The following is an 18,583-nucleotide window of genomic DNA, read 5'->3' on the forward strand; positions in this document are numbered from 1 at the left end:
GTCAATCATCTCCAAGTCTTATTCCCAAGTCGCCCTTCTTACCTTGCACTGGGAACAAGCTCCCATTGTTTTTCTGCCTCGCTGATGTCAGACTCCAGAGATTCCGGAGGCAGCTGATAACTGTCAGAGGGTCCTGGCCCCCTCTCTGCCTCCGATGCAGAGCCCTCGTCCGAGCCTTCCCCATACTCCAAGATTGGTCCATGTTCCTCCCCAACCTCCTCACTGTCTGACTGTTGCCAGCTCCGCAGGCCGCTGGTGGACCACAACAGATAAGTTCCTTTAACCCACAAGCTAGTGGGATGAGTGCAGTTCACCATCAAGAGGCTTTTCATTGTTCCAATCTGTATGAATTTGATTCATTCTCACCATTTTTTTCCATTGCAGAGTCCTTGACTTACAACCATTTGTTTAGTGACTGTTCGGTCTTACCACAGCACTGAAAAAAAAAGTGATTCATGGCTGTTTTTCACACAACCATTGCAACATCCTCATATCACATAATCAGAATTTGGATGCTTGGCAACTGGTTCGTATTTACGATGGTTACAGCATCCCGGAGTCATGTGATCACTTTTTGCAAATTCTGACAAGTCAACCGGGCCGGGCGGGGGGCGGGGAATCCAATGTTACTTAACAATCATGTTGCTACAACTGCAGCGATTCAGTTCACAAGGTCGTAAGTTGAGGACCACCTGTATTTAACCGCAGAGAGGTAGCAATTTTAACATGAATGACCGAGCCTATCAAAGCCGATCAAAGTCAATGTCCAGTGAGCAAGGGTCTTCAGAAGCAGGAGCCACCAGCAGAAAGAAGCATTTTTGGCACTGGAGGTGCAATTCTTTGTTCTGATGCCCCACCAATGCTCAAGTAAAACAGCCACTTTGCATGCTAAATGTGTCGGGGTTCCAAATAGCATCCAAAATTAAATCAGAATCTGAGGCAAAGGATTCCTCAAAGTTCCAATTTATGAAGAGAACCATGTTGGCGCATCTGGGAAAACCCGAATCTCAAAGCTTCCAGGTCCCCCCCCCCCCCGCCCTTGAAAGTTCAAGATCCTGCCCCAACACCCACAAGTTCAGCACATGGTCCAATCTCCCACTGCCACGAAGACAGATTCTACCCATCCAGTTCCGGCCAGGTGCAGAGACAAAGATGACCTTGAGTTTCTAGGAAGAATGTTGTTATGGCTACATATCACCCAACACCGTATAAAAAAAACCCTCCCCCATTTTCCCACAATAGTAAGTAGACAGTAGAAAGTGTGGCAGGCCTGAAACCCAAAAGAAAAAGATGGCTTGCAGGCATGACAAAATGTATTTACGGAAGTTCTGTTTCTTTACTTTGATTTCTTCAGAGGAGGAACGTGCTGTGTATGAAAGTCAAGTGTGCAACCTTGCGGTGTTCCAACCAAGTATATGAACCCACAAAATGCTGTCCAAAGTGTTCAGGTAATCTGTGTCTCTAGTGCAACAAAGTGGTCTAGAATATTTGCTGCTGAAAATGCCAGACTGATCATTGCCCTGTCCAAAAATAACGCAGCAAAAGTCTATTATTACCCAGCCCATTTGTGATTGGCAGAGAACAGAGTCTCTTGTTCCCCTTAGAGTCTATAGAGGTTTTACATTTTCTTCATCACGGAGCATTAAATGGGTGGTGCCCCCTTCATGTAGGACAAGTCATTGTTGCCTTCTCTTCCTTTTTGGTATGTGATAATCATTTTTTGGGGGGAAGGGATGCGGTGGCTCGTTGGCTAAGACGCTGAGCTTGTCAGTCAGAAAGGTCGGCGGTTCGAATCCCTAGCGCCGCGTAACAGAGTGAGCTCCCGTTACTTGTCCCAGCTTCTGCCCACCTAGCAGTTCGAAAGCACATATACATGCAAGTAAAAAAATAGGGACCACCTTTAGTGGGAAGGTAACAGCGTTCCATGCGCCTTCGGTGTTTAGGCATGCCAGCCACATGACCGCAGTGACGTCTTTGGACAGCGCTGGCTCTTCGGCTTTGAAAAGCAGATAAGCACCGCCCCCTAGAGTCGGGAACAACTAGCAGAGATGCGCAAGGGGAACCTTTACCTTTAATCCTTTTTTTCTGTGCTTCTTAATATCTGGCTGGCTGTTGCAGTACAGATAGTCCTCGACTTACGACCAGCATTGAGGCCAAAATTTCTATTACTAAGCAAGACAGTTGTTAAATTATTTTGTCCCACTACAGGATTTTTCTTGCCACAGTTGTTAAGTCAATCACTGTGGTTGTTAAATTAATAAGATGGTTGCTAAATGAATCTGGCTTCCCCATTGACTTCCCTCGTCAGAAGGTTGCAAAAGGGGATCACTGCAACCGTCATAAATACGGGTCCATTGCCAAGCACCTGAATTTTGACATGGGGATGATGCAATGGTTGCATGTGTGAAAAACAGTCATAAGTCACTTTTTCAAGTGCTATTATAACTTTGAACGGTCACCAAATGAAATGTTGTAAGTCAAGAACTACCTGTATGCTGAAAGCCCATCTTCTCCCCAGATAAACAAACAATGGTGGTTTCCCAGCAAGAGGTAGCCAACAGCCTTGTCAACCACATTTGCTGCAACCCAACATTGCTTTATAACCAGGCAAGGTCAGCCAGAAAAATAAGCAAGTCAGTAGGCATTTGTGACTGTATAAATGTTAAAATATTCATGACTGGGAGAGACATGGGAACAAGGTCAGCCAATGAATAGTCATGGTAACTAAGTCAGCCAATGGGAGCTTAAACAGATCTGTGCCTGTGCAGAGAATTGAAACAGAAACTTAAGCAGTCTGCTGCTCTGAGAAGTAAACTAGCAGTCTGTCTGGGCTTGTCTGCTGTTACGAAACTAACTGCTTGTGTTTGCTTTTCTGCCTTGTGTTTACTTGGAAAAACCACCTGTTGGTATTGTACATTTATTCATCTATTCTTATGCATGCGAAGAAGTTAATGAATTCAGCCGAATCCGTGTGTGCTTTCTAGATTTGAATTTAAGCAACAAACTGACAATAAATGGGTGTGTATAGGTATTTTTTTTAATATTTCAAGAGATCATGTTATGACAGAGATTAAGCAAGATATTTTGGAAGGATACTGCAAAATCCCCATTCTTGAAGCTCTTGGCTACCTTCTCATCATCTTGCTTATTCCCACTTACAAAAGAGTCACAGTTGTACAACATTACGGTGGAACAATTGGATCAACATTGCCCAGAGAGCAGCTATTATGTAATGCAACAGAAAGCAGGCAAGGAAGATTTGGCAGAGGCGGTTGAATGTGGATTCGGAAACTAGCAATCTATAGTCTAGATGTGATTCAGAATTCATTGATGTAGAAAGGTTGTCTGAAGGTTGAATCGTTGCAACTGGACTAATCAACCAACTGAATTATCGGTTAATAATGATCAGTCATCAATCAAGCAATGGAACAACTTGTCTTCAGAGGTTATGGGTGCTCCATCACTGCAAGCTTTCAAAGAGACTGGAGAACTATTTGTCTGAAACAGTATAGGGTCCCCTGCTTGAGCAGGGGGCTAGACGTGAAGACCTCCAATGTCCCTTCCGACCAGTGGTGAAATTCAAAAATGTTTACTACCTGTTCTGTGGGTGTGGCTTGGTGGGCGTTGCAGGGGGAGGATATCCCAATTCCAAAATCCCAATTCCCTCCCTACTCTTGGGGAAAGAATATTGCAAAATCTCCATTCCCGCCCCACTCCAGCGGAAGGATACTGCAAAATCCCCATTCCCTCCCTACTCTTGGGGAAAGAATATTGCAAAATCTCCATTCCCGCCCCACTCCAGGGGAAGGATACTGCAAAATCCCCATTCCCTCCCTACTCTTGGGGAAAGAATATTGCAAAATCTCCATTCCCTCCCCACTCCAGGGGAAGGATACTGCAAAATCCCCATTCCCTCCCTACTCTTGGGGAAAGAATATTGCAAAATCTCCATTCCCGCCCCACTCTGGGGCCAGCCAGAGGTTGCATTTGCCGGTTCTCCGAACCACTTAAAATTTCCACTACCAGTTCTCGAGAACCTGTCAGAACCTGCTGGATTTCACCCCTGCTTCTGACTCTATTATTCTATGTTCGATATATATATTCTAATTTTGTTGTTAGTTTGAAAGATTTGTCACCGCCCACCAGGGCAGCTTAGTCCAAGTTGCAATCATTCAACCTTCAGACAACTTCAGACAACCTTCAGACTACTTGGAGATTGAGACTCTTCACTGACATTTTGCAATGCATGTTGGGGAGGAACCCTCTGAGGTGGGTGTGGCAGGAGTTAGTGCATTCCAACAACTCTGCCTAACTGCCTTTCTCTGACTTCTGCAGCTGCCTGGATGGGCAGTGAAACATCTCTCAAACTAACAACAAAAAAATTAGTCCAGTTGCAATGGTTCAACCTTCAGGCAACTTCAGACAACTCTACCCAGATGATTGAGAATCTTCATTGACACACTGATGAAGAATTTAGCCTTTGACATGGGATTTCAGAGGTTGTGGAGATGCCATGGTTGACTTGAGAATTTGCCTTTGTTATGGCACCCATTTTTTTCTCTGAACGCCCTAAGTTCAAGTGTTTATTGCTATGAAAAATGTTCAATAAAAATGGAATAAAAAAAAGAATATTGGGGGTGGGGGAAAGGACAGTATAGGATCAAGGAAAAGAAATATTGGAAGAAGCTAAGGGAGAAATGCCCCTAAGATATTTAAATCATGGTCTAAAAAAAGGGGTGTCCAACCTTGGCAACTTTGAGATGTGGACTTCAACTCCCAGAATTGAGATGCTGACTGGGGAATCCTGGGAGTTGAAGTCCACAAGTCTTAAAGTTACCAAGTAGACACCAAAATGACCTAGCAAAACCACTAGCAAAGCCATCTATCGTGAAGTTTGGAGACCTTTTTATCTGCAGGATTCAATCGGTCGGTCGCCGGGACCAGAGGTTTAATCTTCTGAGCTTTCATGCTGGAGCCAATCCTCAGGGAACATCTCTCTACAGAATGTGTACTTTGGGCTATTCCATCTTATCAGCTACTTAGAAACCAAGGACTTGGCAGCACAAGGAAACAACAGCCTATGACTTAATAGCCCGCCATCAACATCCCAACAAATAAAAAGCCACACACAACCAGGCACCACATAAATACTACACATAAAAGGTAAAGGTTCCCCTCGCACATACGTTGTAGTCGTTCCTGGCTCTAGGGGGCGGAGCTCATCCCCGTTTCAAAGCCGAAGAGCCAGTGCTGTCCAAAGACATCTCTGTGGTCATGTGTCCGGCATGACTAAATGCCGAAGGCGCACGGCACACTGTTATCTTCCACCAAAGGTGGTTCCTATTTTTCTACTTGCATTTTTTAATGTGCTTTCGAACTGCTAGGTTGGCAGAAGCTGGGACAAGTAATGGGACAGTTACGCGGTTCTAGGGACTCGAACTGCCGAACTGCCGGTCTTTCTGATCGATAAGCTCAGCGTTTTAGCCTCTGAGCCTAAATCACTACGCATAGACTAGCCCAAATCACACTTTCTGTAGAGACCAATTTCTCGAGGATGAGCTGTGAGGGAGGGGTCCAAAAGCTCTGAATATGAAACCTCTCATCTTGGTGACCAAGCAGGCTGGATCCTGCAACGTTATCCCGGGACATGTATATTTACCCTTTTCAATCTGTCTTGTTTCAGCCGCTTGGTTGTGTTCACGCTTTTTTCCCGTCGGCTGTTCCCTTTTCCAGATCAACCCGTTGCTTCAAACATCACAACCACTAGCAAGGCCTGCAATTACAGTGGGACCATTTACCGACACGGGGAGATGTTCGGCATGGAAGGAGTCTTCAAAGGCAGACAACCCAATCAGTGTTGGCAGTGCATTTGCTTTGTAAGTGAAACCTTGTGGCTTCTGCCAGGCACAAATTGGCTTTGATGGGAGAGAATACTTGTAGGGTGGGCTCCTTGGTGCTCTCTGGATTGGTTATTACTTTGTGATAAATGCTATTGGTTTCAGGGAGCCTTGGTGCACTCTGAGCCTGCTTATTCTCTTGCAGATGTTTCATTACCCTAACTAGGTAACATCATCAGTGCTACCAGTAGTAAGGAGTGCTGTTTGATGTCAGTTTATACCTGTTGACATGGCTGTCTGTGTGGGTGGGTTGGGGGGGGGCGGTCTTAGAGATTCTTTGGTTAGGCTGTTTACTGATGGCTCTTTGTCAGTTTCTTGATTGGGGTATTGTTTACTTGATAGTTGGTCTGATGTTAACCTTGGAGATACTCTACGGTTTTCTGGGTGCTGATTGCTGGTGGAGAGGTGCTTGGGCCTTCTTGTTCCCTTTTGGGGTGGGTGATTGTTTCTTTTTTGCATAGCTGTTGTTGATGTCTATGTGTATGTCGATGGCTGATTTGTCAGAGAGTCAGGCTTCTAGAAATTCCCTGGCACTTTTGGACTTGGCTCGGTCTAGGATGGTCACATTTTCCAAATTGAAACTATGGTTAAATCTTTCTATATGTTGTGAACTGAAAGGATTCTCAGGCAGGCAGGCAGGCAGGCAGGCAGATAATAGAAGATACCGTAGGTAGGTAGGTAGGTAGGTAGGTAGGTAGGTAGGTAGGTAGATGATAGATAGATAGATAGATAGATAGATGATAGATAGATAGATAGATAGATAGATAGATAGATAGATGATAGATAGATAGATAGATAGATAGATAGATAGATGATAGATAGATAGATAGATAGATAGATGATAGATAGATAGATAGATAGATAGATAGATAGATAGATAGATAGATAGATAGATAGATAGATAGATAGATAGATGTAGGTAGGTAGGTAGGTAGATGATAGATAGATAGATAGATAGATAGATAGATAGATAGATAGATAGATGATAGATAGATAGATAGATAGATAGATAGATAGATAGATAGATGATAGGTAGATAGATAGATAGATAGATAGATAGATAGATGATAGATAGATAGATAGATAGATAGATAGATAGATAGATAGATAGATAGATAGATGATAGGTAGATAGATAGATAGATGATAGATAGATAGATAGATAGATAGATAGATAGATAGATAGATAGATAGATAGATAGATGATAGATAGATGATAGATAGACAGGCAGGCAGGCAGGCAGGCAGGCAGACAGACAGACAGACAGATAATAGAAGAATCTCAAAGGTACTTTTTCAAGATGCAAGTGGACTTTCTTGTTTTTCTTTGAAGGCATTTCACCTCATCCAAGAAGCTTGTTTGGTTCTGACTGAGTAGTAGGGAACAAAAGCATTTATATTCCTTCCTGATGTCTAAAACCTGGTCGATTTGGTTCAAACATTTGTGGCTTCAACTCCAAGATATGAATCAATTCAATTGCCATCAACAAAGTTCACACAACAAAGTCAACAAACAATTCACACTTTGGCCATCAAGACACAAGAGAAGAATAAGTATCTATGCATACTTCTAGCTCTGATTTTGGAACAAGGGACTTCTCTTGTGCCATTCTAGAAGGGAATGGCCCTCCAATTCAGAGAAGCCATTCTGCCACCCTGGAACCTTGGATTCACTTCCAAGGGGTTTCAAACTTCCCCAAATATAGTTTGAAAGCTATATGAATAGATCACTTGAGTACCTTCACTTTGCTGTTCTATAATTGCTGTTCTAGGTTTAAAAATAGTTTCTATCCTTGGGCTGTCTGATTAAACACAACCAAAATCACTCCATGCATACACGGAAAGGTATGCCTAGTTTTTCTTTTTCTTTTTTTTCTTTACCCCCCCCCCCCCGTAATTACTTGTATAGGGATTATTCTTTTCAGAATTTATGTTGTTTATATTTGTTGTCATGGAATGCACCAGCGAGTCTAAAACCAATTTCATTGTATTTATTTTGTACAATGGCAATAAAGGCTATACTACTACTAATCCCCGGAGCAATTAATCAGTTGGACGGCTTCCCTCCAGAAATTGTGAGAGCTCCATCGCTAGAGGTTTTTAAGAAGAGACTGGACAGCCATTTGTCTGGAATGATAGAGGGTCTCCTGCTTGAGCAGGGGGTTGGACTAGAAGGCCTCCAAGGTCCCTTCCGACTCTGCTATTCTGTTGTTATTAAGTGTTATTTGTTGTTGTTTTTTTGCCCTGTGGCTCGCAAGATTTTAAAGGATTCATTTTTGTTCATTTCTGCTGCTGATGAAGTCAAACAGATTCTCTTCTGGGGAATTCAGATCTTTTGCAGAGGCTGCTGATTCTGTGACCCTTCACTGCAGCTTAAAACGCTTCCAGAAAAAAGAAAGGAAAGAAGAATGGACTTTGGATTGCTTTATTGCAGGGGTGTCCAAACTTGGCAACTTTAAGACTTGTGGACTTCAACTCCCAGAATTCCCCAGCCAGCTGGCTGGGGAATTCTGGGAGTTGAAGTCCACAAGTCTTAAAGTTGCCAAGTTTGGACACCCCTGCTTTATTGTAAGCATCGGAAACCCTGCATCTGCAAGTATCACAACCCACTTGTGTTTTTTGTTTGATTCTTTCCTGCAGGTAGCAAAGGTGTACTGTGGCTTGCAGACCTGTCCCAACTTAACTTGCACTTCTCCAGTGTCCATATCTGACTCTTGCTGTCAAGTTTGCAAAGGTAACAGTATCCTTACCAGCACCAACCTTCATTATCACATTATCATGATTAGGAGGCCTGGGGGCACAGTGGTTAAAGTGCAATATTGCAGGCAGACTTTGGCCGCGGCTGAAGTTTCATCCTCAGCAGCTCAAGGTTGACTCAGCCTTCCTTCCTTCTGAGGTCGATAAAATGAGGACCCAGATTGTTAGGGGCAAGATGCTGACCCTGTAAACGGCTTATACACTTTTCCCTACGAACACTAATACAGGGAAAGAGGAGCTAGGGAGGAAGCCAGTCAATAAAGGGACACTGTATAAATTTTGAGCCACAACTGCATTTCCCAATAAAATGGGAATGGCAGCTTGACTTCCTGGTCAAAGCCAAAATAAATTACTTCCCCATCCCTTGTGATGGAAAAATAAGAACAACAATGTAAGCCTTGCATCACACATTGGAGAATGTTGAGAGGTCAACTTGCATATTGGGAATGAGAAGTTTGTTGAACTTTCAATATTATCGAAAGGCAAATTTGATTGGGCTTCCATCAGGAGGTTATGGACATTTTGAGTGAACCAGTGACGTGCGGTGAGGTTTATGGCTGGTGAGGCTGGTGACATCATCAGGAAGGCGGGGAATGGGACCACGTGTGCTGGAGGCTCAGGCTGCCTCAGCCTCCAGCACACGTGATCCCATTCCCCACCTTCCTGAGCGTGCTCCGCCGGCTCGCGCTCTGCAGTCCTCGAAAGCGACTGGGGAACGACGAGAACCTTCCTGCCTCTGACGGACTTTGCGCGCTACTCACGACTGCATATTGCAGTCGCGAGGAGCACGCGAAATCCAGCAGAGGCAGGAAGGTTCTCGTCGTTCCCCAGTCGCTTTCGTGCCTTCGTCATCCGGGAGCGCCGACAACATTTCTGCCTCCGCAGCTCCCGGGCGCGGCTGGACAGATGTATATAATATTATTATATTATATATAGTATATATTATATACTATATATATATAGTATATAATATTATATACTATTATTTCATGAAGAGAGGTGAGGCTCTGCCTCCCCTGCCTCCCCTGACCGCACATCCCTGGAGTGAACCCAGGGGTGGGCTTCAAAAATTTTAGCAAGGGGTTCTCTGCCCGGTTGCTGGGTGGCCAGAGCAGGCGTGGCCTAATTAGCCTCTTGCACCACTGTGGCAAGGGGGGGTGTTTTTGCCCTCCCCAGGCTCCGGAGGTTTTTTTTAGAGCTTCCTGGAGGGTGAAAACTACCTCCCCAGGCTCCAGAGGCGCTTCCTGAACTTCTGGTAGGCCTGTTTTTCACCCAGCTGAACCGGTAGTGGTTTGACAGCCTGGGTGGCTGGAACCGGCAGCGACCCAGGCCTGCCAAGCCCCCGAACCGGTTCTGCATCTTGTTTTTTGCTTCTGTGCATGCGCAGAACAATTTTATTGCACTGCACACACGTGCCCTGCAGTTAAGCTCAGGGCATGCACGGAGGATCAAGTGCAGACGCACAAACCCACCCTTGCTCCACCCTTGCCCTGCACTTACCTGCATCCAAAATGGGCCACGTGGGGACTCCTGGGAGGGGGTCAGTGTGGGCGGGGTCAGCCAGGAGTGAGATATGGGCAGGGGTGGGCTCCTGCCAGTTCTAACCTCTTTTATAGAAGAGGTTCCACAAATCTTTAGTGCCGTTTAAAGCCGGTTCCAGCTCCCTCCCTCCACCCGTCTGCACATCATCAAGATGAAGAGCGAGAGGGGGAATTCTGGGACTTGAAGTCCACAAGTCTTAAAGCTGTCAAGTTTGAACACCCCTGGGGTTTTTTTTCTAAAGGGTTAGGAGTGCAAGGATCTTGTAACGTGACAGCTTTAAGACTTGCACACTTCAATGCCAGAGTTCCTGAGCCAACATGATTGGAGGAGGAATTCTGGGACTTGAAGTCCACAAGTCTTAAAGCTGTCAAGTTTGAACACCCCTGGGGTTTTTTTTCTAAAGGGTTAGGGGTGCAAGGGTCTTGTAACTTGACAGCTTTAAGACTTGCATGCTTCAATGCCAGAGTTCCTGAGCCAACATGACTGGAGGAGGAATTCTGGGAGTTGAAGTCCACAAGTCTTAAAGCTGTCAAGTTTGAACACCCCTGGGTTTTTTTTCTAAAGGGTTAGGGGTGCAAGGGTCTTGTAACTTGACAGCTTTAAGACTTGTGTGCTTCAAATGCTAGAGTTTCTGAGCCAACATTTTGGTTGCTAAGGAAGAGCGTTGTTAAGTGAGTTTCACCACATTTTACAAGTTGGCCACTCCCACCCGGTCACATGGCCAGCAAGCCACTCCCACCCAGTCACATGGCCGGCAAGCTACTCCCACAAAGCAGGCCACACCTACAGAAGAGGTTCTAAAAATTTTTGAAACCCACCACTGGATGTGGGGGTTCTCTGAACTGCACAGAATCTTAGATAGAGGTTCTCCCCAATCCCTGCGAATCCCCAGCAGCCCACAGTAAACCCATGAGCCCATAGTAAAATGGGTATAAACAGATTTACCTCTTGCCAGGTGGGCTTCATTGGTCTAGGCAGCCGTGTTTTTATTCCTCCCCCCATACCCCCCTTGGGCAGGTGCTCAATCACAAAGGGTTCCTAGTATTTTTTTGACACTGTTCTCTCTTGTACAGATGAAGAGTCACTGAGGGTCCTGGGCCTCATTCGTCAGCCGGCCCTCCGTGGAGCGGTAAGTCAACTTGTTCTCAACAGCATCTCCATTGAAGACACATCCCAGGAAAATTATTATAATTGAGATATGGCTGTATTATTTCTTTCAACATGAGAACCTAGCAGGATTCTGTCGCAGAAAAAAAAAGTTATCTGGTAGATCTTTAGCAACCGAGGGATCAACATGATGAATTAAATATTATTTTTGCATGATTCTCACTTCGCTAGAATTACCCCCACCTGCTCTTCATTCTATTTTGCAAATTTTTCCCGTCTTCCTTCATTCCACTAACTCATTTAGCACTCAGCTTCTTCTAACATAGCCTACGAGCAACTATAATGCAAACAAGCCTGAATGTAATCCGAGATTTTTTTTTTTCTAGAAAAACCTGCTTTTGCTTGTTTCTGATGTCTGTGCTAGGAAAGGGAGCTGTCGGGTTTTCACTCCAGCATAGTTGATTGTTATGAATGTTGCTTTTTAATGCAAATAACTAAATGCAAACCATTGAACGGCATAATTAATAAGGCTTGGGGATATCCACTGTTTTAATAGTATTCCACAGTAACCTCAGGTTGTCAGACAAGATTTTTCCTATCTTTGTAACTGGCTTCCTCTGTCTGCTTTAAAAAAAAAGAATCTGTTTTTTTTGGATAGAGATGGAGTCGATGATGTAACTTTGCCAGTAGATTCTGTGGATTACGTAAAAAAAAAAAACCAGAATAATTTAATTGGAAGCCTGCATTCAGTCCAGTTGTTTTAAAAGATGAAAGGTTCTTTTTTTAAAAAAATATATACTCCTACATACCATTTTAAGTATACATTCACATATTGTTATTCTTCTTTACATTTGTCATTCTTATACATTTGTTATTTCATTTAATAGGTTATAATATACAGTTTGGGTTGCTTTATTTACTACCCCTTCCACCTGTTGTAACACCACCTTGTTAAGCCCTTTCTTTTCTCCCTCTCTCCCTTCTCTACTTCCTTCCTTCCTCCTCTCCTCCCCCTTCCTTCTTCCCTTCCCTTTCTCTTCCTCCTCCTCCTCTTCCCCTTCCTACCCTCTCTCCTTCTCTTTCTCTGAAAGGTTTTTTAGAGAGGCTGGAGGATGTTCTAAACCTCTGCAGTTTCTTGCATCTCAAAAATCTGAAACAAATTCTAGGGAATGGGCAGGACTAAGAGAAATTATATGACCCGTTTCAAAATGCCAGATATAAAACTCCCTTTCTAAATGCTCCGACACTGGAAGTTTTTAAGAAGGGATTGGACAACAATTTATCTGAAATAGTGAAGGGCAGCGATGGCGAACCTTTTCGGCACAGAGTGCTGATAAGGGAGTGCATGCGCACGCTAGTCGGAGCCGCGACCCAGAAGAGAAGCTGCCCATCGGGCATGCACACGCCGGGAAATGAACTTCTGGTTTCCAGCATGTGCACCAGCCAGCTAGTCTTCCAGTTACTGGCGAACATGAATGCGTGATGATCAGCTGGCTGGCATGCATGTGCACTCTGGAAACTGTAAAATGAGCTCTTCCAGCACTGCCACAAGGGTGAAGGACAGCTGATCGCCAGGTGCACATGTGCGCCAGAAATCCAGAAGAGGAATGGGTGATGCCGCGTGTGCCGGGCAACATGGCTCTGCATGCCATTTTGGGCATGCGTGTCATAGGTTCGCTATCATGGGTATAGGGCTGGAATGGCGAACCTATGGCACGCGTGCCACAGGTGGCACGCAGAGCCATTTGTCAGGGCACCCGAGGCGTTGCCCTGTCAGCTGGCGTGCGCTGGCCAGCTGAGTTCAGCCTTTTTTTAAAGCCATTTTTCGCCCTCCCCAGGTTCCAGAGGCTTTATAGGAGTCTGGGGAAGGCAAAAACATCCCCCCAGCCCCGGAGGCCCACTGGAGGCTTCAGGACCTTCCGTGAAGCCTCCGGAGCACAAAAAAACGACCCTACGGGCAAACCGGAAGTTCAGGAACGGACTTCCGGTTTGCTCGTAGGCCGTTTTTCATCCTCTGGAGCCTACAGGGAAGCCTCTGGAAGGCCCCTGAAGGTTTTGGGGGGGCTTAAACCGGCCCTACGAGCAAACCGGAAGTCCGTTCCCAAATTTCCGGTTTGCCTGTAGGGCTGTTTTTTGCCCTCCAGAGGCTTCAGGGAAACTCCTGAAGCCTCCGGAGGGCCTCCGGGGGGGAGGCTCTTTTTGCTCTCCCCAGAGTCCTATAAAGCCTCTGGAGCCTGGGGAGGGCAAAAAAAGCATGCAAAAAATGGGCGGGGGTCGCGCCTGTCATGCGTGCATATGCGCTGGGGGGGTGTCGCACATTGCATTATGTGTGCAGCACACCCACGCACGACCCCCCTGCACTCCCCCCGCTTATGGCACATGAGCCAAAAAAGTTCGCCATCGCTAGTATAGGGTTTCCCGCTTAAGCTGGGGGTTGGACTAGAAGACCTCCAAAGTCCCTTCCAACTCTGTTGTTCAGCCTTGTTTTCATAAGTTATCTCTTCTTTCTCTTTTCTCCAGAGACATTCTCCTCCCTCTCAGCCCGAGACCTCAACCAGCAGTCCTAGGCTGCCCACCGCCAACCCACAATCCCGTACGGGAAGAGCTAACCTCAGACCTCTGCCAAATATTACACTAAGTTTCGGTAGCTTTGTATGGACCATGCTTAACAACCGACAGAAAGCTGGACAAGGTACGGAGATGTCCCCGCTTCTTCTGATTGTTTGGCAGTCTGCCAAAAGGTCCCCAAAGGCCATAGAATTGAAAAAGTCTAGCTAGGCCAATTCTTCTTGCAACCTTTTACGCTTCAGATATTTTGGATGACAATCCATCGAGGCCTTGAGCAAGGACCATGCTGCAGAGACTGATAAAATGCCAAAGGCTATGGATTAGATGCAGAGTTTCAGAAATAAAGGAATAGCGTTGGGTAGGGTAGGGTAGGATTCTTAACGGTGAGAAACACTTAACCAGTGGAACGGCTTGCTTCCAGAAACTGTGGGTGCTCCATCACGGGAGGCTTTTGAAAAGAGATTGGACTGCCACTTGTCTGGAATGCTATAGGGCAGTCAGGGTGAACCTTTTTGGCACCGAGTGCCCAAAACGGAATGCATGTGCCAGAGCCCTGGAAACCTGAAGTCCACCTGGCCAGTGTGCAGGCGCATGCTGGCCAACTGGTCTTTGGGTTTCTGGCACGCGCATGTGCACCAGCCCGCTGGTCTTCGCACAAGCCACAACACCAAAAACCTAAAGCTTGCCAGCACATGCATGCGTTTTTGGCCGTTTTTCAGGCTGTTTTCAAGCCGATTTGGGGGCATTTTCCGGCCATTTTCCAAAAAACAGCCCAGAAAACAGCCTGTTTTCTAGCCGTTTTTGGCACCGTTTTCAGTCTGTTTATCGGCGCTCCAGCACCCGCGAAGACCAGCTGGCCAGTACACATGTGCATGCTGGAAACCAGAAGAGCAGTGGTGACAGCACGCGTCCCACAGAGAGGGCTTTGTGTGCCACCTCTGGCACGCGTGCCATAGGTTTGCCGTCACTGGTAGAGGGTCTCCTGCTTGAGCAAAAGATTGGACTAGAAGACCTGCAAGGTCCCTTCCAACTTGGTTATTCCGTTCCTAGTGAGGGAAATGGCCACAGAGTGAAAGATTCTGGCGACTAAATCTCTTATTTCTGAGATCTAAGATTTGCATCCATTCTTTCTTCTAGTGTGCATTTCAAATGGAAAAACCTACTCACAGGGAGAAATCTGGCATCCGTTTGTCCGGTCATATGGTATTGTGGAATGTGTCTTATGTACTTGCAAGGGCACTAAGCCCGAATGTAGAACAATCCAGTGTCCCTATCAGTATCCCTGCGAACAACCGAAGAAAATTAAAGGGAAATGCTGCAAAGTTTGCCCAGGTAGGTTGACATCCTATTGGATTATGGAGGGTACATGGGGCATATGACAGAAACCAATTTTGGGGTGTACGCAAATGGCTCAGCGGTAGGATTCCAAAAATTTTACTACCGGTTCTGTGAGCGTGGCTTGGTGGGCGTGGCATGTTTTGATGGGCATACCTTGGTGGGTGTGGCAGCGGAAGGATACTGTAAAATCTCCACTCCCTCCCCATTCCAGGAGAAGGTTAGTGCAAAACCTCATTCCCTCCCCACTCCAGGGAAAGGATACTGTAAAATCCCCATTTCTCTCCCCACTCCAGGGGAAGGATAGTGCAAAATCCCCATTCTCCCCCACTCCAGGGGAAGTCTATTGTCTTGGTTGCGTCTCTTTCTCCTGCTCCTCGAGATTATTCCTTCTGCCCATTATAGTAATTCAGATAATAAAGGAACGGTAAACTGGTGTAGAGGGGACGCAGTGGCTCAGTGGCTAAGATGCTCAGCTTGTCAATCAAAAGGTCGGCAGTTTGACGGTTCAAATCCATAGCGCTGCGTAACGGACTAAGCTCCAGTTACTTGTCCCAGCTTCTGCCAACCTAGCAGTTCGAAAGCATGTAAAAAATGCTAGTAGAAAAATAGGAACCACCTTTGGTGGGAAGGGAACAGCGTTCTATGCGCCTTCAATATCTAGTCATGCCGTCCACATGACTACAGAGACGTCATTGGACTTTTTTGGCTGTTTGGCTTTGAAACGGAGATGAGCACTGCTCCCTAGAGTCAGGAACGACTAGCACATATGTGCGAGGGGAACCTTTACCTTTACCTTTCCAACTGGTGTAAGGTATTCCTGAGAATACCTCCCATTGAATATAATGGGATTTCCTTTGGAATAAAATGCAACAGTAGAGGTGAGATAGTCTAGATCCCTTAAATATAAACTATCGTTTGTTTCTCTTACAGAAGAAATTGAAAGTCAGCTCCCAGAATACTTCTGTGGTCAGGAGACATTTCCAGTTTACGAAGGCATTCTTGACACTTTTGAAGTAACCGTCCAAAAAATAGCCTTGGAAAAAAATGAAACTTCAGAAGTGGAGATCTACACATGGACGACTAAGAGAGGTGCTGAATTCTTTCTTTTTCCAACATCAAGCCCGTAAGGAAGAGATGGTGTGTCTTCAGGGTTATAACAGTGCTCCCAATACAGAAAGTTTTGGTAGCTGTCTCAAGTGATTATATTATGAAGGCACTGTCCAAAATGAATTGAGTTCAGTTTTTCCACTCAAGTCAGAAGCACGCAGGTGCTTCCAAGTTGAAAGTATTAGCCAGTGATGTCACCATGGGGACACCCAGTTGGGGGCCTCCTTTCAGGTCCCCGGCAGGAGCTGAAGTGAAGAATGAGAGCTCAACCCCACACTATGGCATAAACCAGGTCTCAAACCTGGGCTTGCTAACCTCCTGCCATCCAATCAATTTCCATCCAATCGAGCCACCATGCCAGGGGTTAAATTCAGCAGGTTCTGGAGAACTAGTAGTGGAAATTTTGAGTAGTTCAGAGAACCAGCAAATACCACCTCTGGCTGGCCCCAGAGATTTTGCAGTATCCTTCCCCTGGAGTGGGGAGGGAATGGAGATTTTGCAGTATCCATCCCCTGGAGTGGGGAGGGAATGGAGATTTTGCAGTATCCATCCCCTGGAGTGGGGAGGGAATGGAGGTTTTGCAGTATCCTTCCCCTGGAGTGGGGGAGGGAATGGAGATTTTGCAGTATCCTTCCCCTGGAGTGGGGAGGGAATGGAGGTTTTGCAGTATCCATCCCCTGGAGTGGGGAGGGAATGGAGATTTTGCAGTATCCTTCCCCTGGAGTGGGGAGGGAATGGAGATTTTGCAGTATCCTTCCCCTGGAGTGGGGAGGGAATGGAGATTTTGCAGTATCCTTCCCCTGGAGTGGGGAGGGAATGGAGATTTTGCAGTATCCATCCCCTGGAGTGGGGAGGGAATGGAGATTTTGCAGTATCCATCCCCTGGAGTGGGGAGGGAATGGAGATTTTGCAGTATCCTTCCCCTGGAGTGGGGTGGGAATGGAAATTTTGCAGTATCCTTCCCCTGGAGTGGGGAGGGAATGGGGATTTTGCAGTATCCTTCCCCTGGAGTGGGGAGGGAATGGAGATTTTACAATATCATTCTCCCTGGAGTGGGGAGGGAATGGAGATTTTGCAATATTCTTCTCCCTGGAGTGGGGAGGGAATGGAGGTTTTGCAGTATCCTTTCCCCAGGAGTGGGGAGGGAATGGAGATTTTACAGTATCCTTTCCCCAGGAGTGGGGAGGGAATGGAGATTTTGCAGTATCCTTCCCCAGGAGTGGGGAGGGAATGGAGATTTTGCAGTATCCTTCTCCCTGGAGTGGGGAGGGAATGGAGATTTTGCAGTATCCTTTCCCCAGGAGTGGGGAGGGAATGGAGATTTTACAGTATCCTTTCCCCAGGAGTGGGGAGGGAATGGAGATTTTGCAGTATCCTTCCCCAGGAGTGGGGAGGGAATGGAGATTTTACAGTATCCTCCTCCCTGGAGTGGAGAGAGAATGGAGATTTTACAATATCCTTCTCCCTGGAGTGGGGAGGGAATGGAGATTTTACAGTATCCTTTCCCCAGGAGTGGGGAGGGAATGGAGATTTTGCAGTATCCTTCCCCTGGAGTAGGGAGGGAATGGAGATTTTGCAGTATCCTTCCCCTGCTATGTCCACCAACCACACCCACAGAACAGGTAGTTTTAAAAAGTTGAATTTCACCACTGCACTGTGCTCCTATTGTGTACAGTTGAAAGCAGTTCCTAACTGCTTGTATTCTTCCAATGGCTTTGCAATAGGTATCCTGAGCAAATCTCATAACACCATGCCCGTGGAGGAATTCAGAGAACTGTCATATTTCCAGCAGATCACAAGGACGACTCTGAGTAAGTAAAAGCTTGCTTTGACATCTCTCAAGTCGAATTCAAACTTTTTACAAGTACCCACACCTGGAGAAGCTGTTCTCACACTCTCTACTTAATCTATGCTGTTATGCCGTATGCATACTTGGTTATCTTACCCTGGCTAGGCCTTTGGGGACTTCGGTTATGCAAATGGACCTCCATTGGGTCCATTTATGGTTCAGTTGATTGTGCAAATTCAGGAAATTGGTGAATTCTGGTCAAACATGCTGTGTGGATGAAGTCAAAGGGTGGGATCACTCATTCAACAAAGGCACAGCTTTTTTGTATCATGTTTTACAGAATAAGTCACAGTGGATAAACAGATTCACATGGAAAACCAATCACATAGTGTAAGCTGTATGCAAAGTCCTAGAGTCACACAACACCTGATCTAACCTTCCTTCTGTCAAAATTAATCAGAAGAGAGTTGGAAGAGACC

The 18,583-nt window shown here is 45.9% G+C and overlaps 1 protein-coding gene across 1 annotated transcript in view; it reads left to right on the forward strand.

Moving 5' to 3' along the window:
- Positions 1-18,583, forward strand: part of CHRDL1 (chordin like 1) — a 45,442-nt gene that overhangs the window by 19,059 nt on the left and 7,800 nt on the right. The window contains exons 4-11 of the mRNA XM_081964006.1: positions 1,355-1,448; positions 5,734-5,876; positions 8,537-8,630; positions 11,269-11,324; positions 13,823-13,994; positions 15,008-15,202; positions 16,139-16,297; positions 18,040-18,126. Of these exons, the coding sequence (XP_081820132.1) occupies positions 1,355-1,448; positions 5,734-5,876; positions 8,537-8,630; positions 11,269-11,324; positions 13,823-13,994; positions 15,008-15,202; positions 16,139-16,297; positions 18,040-18,126 (1,000 nt within the window). The remainder of the gene's footprint in view (positions 1-1,354; positions 1,449-5,733; positions 5,877-8,536; positions 8,631-11,268; positions 11,325-13,822; positions 13,995-15,007; positions 15,203-16,138; positions 16,298-18,039; positions 18,127-18,583) is intronic.

The sequence above is a fragment of the Natrix helvetica genome, assembly GCF_964273705.1.
Source record: "Natrix helvetica genome assembly, chromosome: 11".
NCBI lineage: Eukaryota > Metazoa > Chordata > Lepidosauria > Squamata > Natricidae > Natrix > Natrix helvetica.